At 32.5% G+C, this 6,636-nt stretch overlaps 2 protein-coding genes across 2 annotated transcripts; both read right to left on the reverse strand.

Annotated features, from left to right (window-relative positions):
* Positions 1–586: 586 nt before the first annotated feature.
* On the reverse strand, positions 587–2,878 carry LOC133798467 (plastid division protein PDV2). The gene is made up of 2 exons (XM_062236750.1): positions 2,507–2,878; positions 587–1,371 (listed from the first exon to the last, which is right to left on the reverse strand). Exons 1-2 carry the CDS (start codon positions 2,774–2,776, stop codon positions 736–738), a joined length of 906 nt encoding a protein of 301 aa, XP_062092734.1. The 5' UTR covers positions 2,777–2,878; the 3' UTR covers positions 587–735.
* A 1,676-nt stretch (positions 2,879–4,554) lies between these two features.
* LOC133822828 (uncharacterized) lies at positions 4,555–5,844 on the reverse strand. Its single transcript, XM_062255271.1, has one exon. The coding sequence runs from the start codon at positions 5,842–5,844 to the stop codon at positions 4,555–4,557; it is 1,290 nt and encodes a 429-aa protein (XP_062111255.1).
* Positions 5,845–6,636: the final 792 nt, after the last annotated feature.

The raw sequence follows: 6,636 nt of genomic DNA on the forward strand, positions 1-6,636 counted from the left end.
ATTAAAACATATCTTGAACATGAAGAATGTTTTGCATTTGTCATTTTTTTTTCAAGATTTATATTTCTCAAATGTGTATACATACATCTCAAACGAATAGATTTTGAAAAAATACCAAAAATAAAAAAAAAATCAACACAAACGGACACTCGAGTGAAAAATTACGTATTTTACAAAAATCACATCGAACACCATCGAGCCTCCATCGAACCACCATCGAGCAATATCAATTTTTTTTATGAAAATCTTGATTTTAAAGGCCCCATCGAGCTAACATTAACTCTATCAAGCACTATCGAACTACATCGATTTTCTGCAGATTTCAAAGTTTCAAATCTGAAAAAAAAAAATCGCAAAAAAAAACTCAAAAATCATACCCAAATCTGAATGCAGTATTTTAGTGTCGTAAGAAATATTTACTATTACATTGAATTCTCTTATATTTTAGTGTCTTATGTTGAAGAGTATTTTAGGTACTGTCAAAAGATTTAGTATTTGTTTTGAAATGATTATAAGGCCTAACATTAAAACTCAAATTTCCCTATCTAAATTACTCTTCTCTCTACAGTACCTGAAAGCAAGAACATGCTAGAAATTACCACTACGTTTGAAATAAAAATTATGACAGCCCTTCCCTTGACCCTTCAAAAATTTCTTGACTACACAACTCATCATAAAAGTAACAAAAGATATACATAGGGGAAAGAAGAAGAAAAAATGAACGCAAAAGCATACTTAACCACATCCATAGTTTACATCTGGTTTGGCAGCGGCGGAGGAAAATGGGACTTCAACTCTCTCTTTGACAAGGCAACGAGCCTCCCCATTTTCCACCACTAAGATTCTCCCAGGGGGGCAATCAGCGCTTGATCTTTTTTCTTCAGTCACTGGCTGATGGAAAGAGCCCAAAAGCTTCAAAGAGGTGTCTCTTTTGAAAAATTTAGGCCCAAAACCAGAGAGACTCAACATAGATACCACACCCACAATAGTGAAAACAGTTTTGGCTGCTGCACCTAAAAAGAACCCAAGCCCTCTTGAATTCTTATTCTGCTCAGAATCACTTGTGTTCTTCTTTCCTGTATTTGCTGGATCAACAGACACTACCCCATTTCGAACAAGCTTGTGCATGGACGGGAAGTGTGGCAAATAGCCATTTTCTCTGCAGATGGAGTGTGGAGGGCGACTTGGATAAGGAGGAAGCAAAAGATCATTGTTCTGTTCAACAGTTTCACCAGCAAAAGCAGAAGCCTCATTTATAACTTCCAACTCCTCCCCCTTGTATTCCTTCAGCTTACCAAGCAATGCCTTGCGGCTCTGCTCAATCTCAGTAAGGGCAACTTCCCTTTCATACCGCTGCTGCTGTTGCAAAGCCTGGTGATAAAAGGAACACTTCTGAAGTTTAAAATCTGAAGTCCAACATGTTCGATTCAATGTCATAGATAATATGTGCTAAGGTAAATAAATAAAAAAACCATTGTTCAGTGTAAGAGACTTTATAGATAACACTGTTTGTGCACGCTAAGTTAAATATATAATGAACCTGGAAAAGGCCAAAAACTCAACAAGTACTCGTACAATGAATACGTATTGGCACTAAATGACCAAGATAAAAGTTTCAAAACATGTATTCATGGAGTGAAGAATATTGCGTTTCACTAATCCCAGTCCTTATTCCCAAGATTAATGAGATCAAGCATATCTTGGATACTTTACTTAGAGATCCAAATAGAGTTTCTTTTATTTTTATAATATTAAAACAGACTAACTCAGTAAAAGAAACAGAGGAATAATAAATGTGATGAACGCAACCATTCTACGACAACATTACTCCTTTCTGTTATTGCATTTCTAGTGCTTGCTTTGGGCAGTATCCAAGCATCTCTTGCCAAGACTGGGAGGGTGATAACACAATCACTAATCACTATACACATCCAAAAACTAGTGTGTGTGTGTGTGGTAACTAATTCAAATAGATAGAAATGAGGATTTTCATTTGGTTAAGAAGAAACTAACTAGCATACAGCTTCATCATTCATCATTGACACACGACAAACAGTAGTTAAACATATTGTTTCAGGTACATCGAGACATTTTGCTTAGTCTAGAAAATATATATCTAAATATAAATATATAATATAACTATATAATACTACATTCAATATGATATTACGATGATGAAAAAGATTTATGTTCATAATTGATACACACATTTCCAAGAAATAAACTAAAACGATAATCCAGATATGGACACATTACTGAAACCCAAATTCAGGAAAAGTTATTATTTTTATTGTTACTTTTTGGAGTAATCGGGGAAAGTACTATTAAACAAAGCATAACATGTTTCTTACTTGCCAAACATATTTACTAAATCCCTGAGAAACGGCATCCCACAATACAAAAGCCGAAATAACTATCTATCTATCTATATATATATACACACACACGGCGAATTGGGGCTTATCCAAGAAAACCCTAATAAGGAGAGGAGTTACAAGAAGCAAACCTGTAAAGACGAGAGCTGGGTCTCAAGGGATTCAAGGGCATCGCAAATATTCAAAAGCCTCTGTGCTTCTTCTTCTTCTTCTTCTTCTTTCTCTAGCTCTTCCTCTTCTCCTTCTTCTTCAAACCCTCCGCTGTGGACTCCATTCTCTTTTTGCAGTAATGGGTCATCTTGAACTTTGCGAGGAGAGCTTGCCTTGTGGATGCAGTTCCCGATCTTTAGTCGTAGCTCTGTGGCCCTGGCCAGTACCAACCCTATGCCCTCTTCCTCCATCTCTCTCTATCTTCTTCCTTGGAGCTGGAAATGTAACAAAAATGACTGCGAGGAAAGAAAAGGGAGAAGTTTGCCAGAACCGCCAAAACAGCTCACTGTTGTGACTCACATCGATTTGTTGCTTTTTGAGTAAAATCTCTTTTTTTATTAAATTATTTATTTTTATTTATAGAATTTATTAATTATATTTATAAAATTTGTATGATTATTATATAAATTTTAAATAAATAAATAATATTATATATAAAAAATAACATAAACATATTAAATAAACAATTAAACTAAAATATTATTTAAGTACAAAACATATTTTTTTAATTATATATATAATCTAATAATTTTTAAAAATAATAATTAAAATTATATATTATATGTTATTATTATAATGATATTTTATAATATTTAAATTTATATTAATATAAGTACTAAATATTTAATTTTGTATTAAATAATTTTATCATAATAATATTTTATAATATTTAAATTTATATTAATATAATTGATAAAAAAATTAAGATTATATATTATTATAATAATATTTTATGACATTTAAATTTATATTAATATAATTATTAAATATCTAGTCTTTTATTTGTATTATTATAATAATAATATTTTATAACATTTAAATTTAAGTTTATATTAATATAATTATTATACATATAATTTTATATTAAATATTATTATAATAATAATATTTTAAAATATTTAAATTTCTATTAATATAATTAATAAATATTTATTTTTAAATTAATTTTAAAAGTATATTTCATTAAATATTTATAATATTCTATCAAAATTAGCAAAACAAATAATTAAAACTAAGAATTTTCCTTATTTATACAATTTTTTTATATTGAATATATATTTATATATATATGAATTTTTAGCGACTTGGGGCTACTTAAAAAAAAAAAAAAAGTAAGAAGTATGTCTAACTACTTCCTCTCTTCTTTCTCAAGACACCTAATTTTTTTTTCAACAAATTTCAAATTTACATTTTTGTTTTATTTTTTAATTATTTTTTCTTTTTGCGTCATTAAAAATGGAAGAAAATTAGGTGTGGGTCTTTGCGGGTGTTGCTGTGGTTCACATATAAACTAAATAAATATTTGTTTTTTATTCAATAATAAAAAAATGTTCCTTTCTTTCTATTACAAAGTATTGTGTTAACTGTTAAACCAAAGAAAAAAGAGATGGTCTTCTCTTCAACGTGAAGAATGTGATTACAGTTCAAATGCCCACATAAAAATGGGGAAGATACAACAACAAATAAAAACAAAATAATACAAGTATTATTTCCACCAAGACAGACCCAATATTTTAGTTTACTGGGGCGTATAAAAAAATAAATGAGGATATCTTTATATATTGTATTTAGTGAATTATTCACTTAATTATTTATATATTTAATTTGTAAGATGTATTGTAAATATTTTAGAATATAAATATCCAATTTAGATAAGATATATATGAAATATTTTTTTTTATTAAAAAAGAAATATATTGAACAAAACCAAAATACAATCAACCGTTCAAAAGAGTGAAACCACCAACAACCTACAGCTGCTGAATAAACTCAAGGCTTTAAGCTTCTGACTAACAAACCTTAACAATCTAGCTTTCAGACTCATAATAATCAATGCATCAATTTTCAAAACAGTCATAGAATAATGGTCAAATATACAAGAATTCATATTGATCCAAATAAAATAGACTACAGCAGCAAAAACAGCAGCAACTATTATTTGATGAAGACCTCTAGGCCTCCCAATCATCTAAAGAAGCCAATTTGAATATATAGAAGGCCAAGCAGCAGACCCTAACCACTTGCTAATCTGCTTTAGCACTTGTTGCGAGAAGGGACAGTCAAAAAATAAATGGCCATGAGATTCACCTTCTAAAGCACAAACAGGGCACATAATGGACTCCACTTGAACACGGCAATGAATCAAATTGTCCCTCGTAAGCAAATGACCTAAAACCGACTGCCATAATATGAATCTGTGCTTCAGAACAGACAGATTACACCAAACAACCTTATCAAAGTTAGCCTTGTCCTTTTGTATCAAGTGATTATACAGTCTAGAAAGGTTCAGCTTACCTTTGGTAACCAAAGCCACCAACACATCATAAGAGAAAGCACTTCTCAGCTTAATAAGCTTCCTCCAATACCAGCTCACATCTGCCTGAGGTCGATACTGCCAGAAATCATGACCTTTGAGATAGACAGCAACTGTCCATTTGACCCATAATGAATCTTGTTTAGATGAGACAGCCCAAATGTACTTGGCCAGCAGAGTTGTATTCCATTTAGCCCCTTCCTTAAAGCCTATACCCCCCAAGTGCTTGGGTAAACAAACCTGATCCCAAGAAGACAGATGCAATTTGCTCTGATTGCCATTGGCACCCCATAAAAAGTTCCCACACAACCTATCAATGTCATGTATAACTCGTTGCGGAAGTAGAAAAATACTCATCCAGTACGATATGATACCCAACAAAACCGAATGTATCAATTGAGATCTCCTAGCAAAAGAAAGATGTATGCTATACCAAGAATGAAGGCGACTTTGAATCTTTTTAAGGATCAAACCACAGTCCTCCGCTTTCCATTTAGTAGGTCGAAGAGGCAGCCCCAGATATTTTAAGGGAAATGACCCCTCCTCAATGTTAACACAATCCAAAATGATCTTCTTTTCATCCGTAGGGACTCCACCAAAATAGATGTGGGATTTAGATGAATTTGCACTCAAACCTGAATCCTGGCTAAATTTAGTAAAACCCGCCTGAAGAATTTGAACAGACCTGAGAGACCCTTTACAAAACAGAATTAGATCATCTGCAAAACATAAATTGACAAGGAACAGCCGTTTACATAATGGGTGAAATCTGAACTCCTTGTGATGAGAAGCCTGAATAAGCAATCTAGTAAGATATTCCATGACCAAAACAAACAGCAAAGGAGATATAGGATCTCCCTGACGTAAACCTTTCTTCCCATTGAAACCCCCATGCAATCGACCATTCAGTAACAGAGAATAGGAAGCTCCCTTCAAACAAACCATAATCCAATGAATAAAGCGACTAAGAAAACAGTAAGCTTTCAAAATGTCCTCCAAAAAATATCAATCAATGGAATCATAAGCCTTGCTAAGATCCATCTTGATCATACACCGAGAAGAAATATTTTTCCTAGAATAATCCTTAAGAATATCTTGGAGAATGAAAATATTATGTGCTAAACATCTATTTTGAATAAACGCACATTGATTTTGATGGACAATCAAAGGAAGAACTTTGGCCAATCTCACACATAGCATTTTTGAGATACACTTATATAATGTGTTGCAACATGCAATCGGTCTGTAATTAGCTGCTTTGGAGGGCGAATCAACCTTAGGAATAAGGGATATTATGGAGCTATTCATTGCTTTAGGCAGTCGACCAATAGCAAAAAAACTCAAAATCGCAAGGGCTATCTCATCCCCCAAATCCTTCCACAAAGCTTTGAAAAAACTCAAGCCAAACCCATCAGGACCAGGACTCTTAACAGAATGAATACAAAACAGTGACGCTTTCACATCCTTTTTGGTAAAAGGTTTAATTAAACCCAGCTGTTGATCCAAATCAAAAGTAGCCCTATATTTGAAACAATCCTGTTGAATTTGAGTAGTAGCTGAACTAGGACTGCCCATAAATCCCTTAAAATGGTGAATAAAATGAGCTACTACATCATCATAATTATCAACAAGAATGCCCTTATCATCCAAGAAAAAGGTGATCCTATTGCCAACTTGCCGCTGTTTTAGACTAGCATGAAAATAGGCAGTTTTTTCATCTCCAAATCGAAGCCAAGT

The sequence above is a fragment of the Humulus lupulus genome, chromosome 1 (assembly GCF_963169125.1).
Source record: "Humulus lupulus chromosome 1, drHumLupu1.1, whole genome shotgun sequence".
NCBI classification, from domain to species: Eukaryota; Viridiplantae; Streptophyta; class Magnoliopsida; order Rosales; family Cannabaceae; genus Humulus; species Humulus lupulus.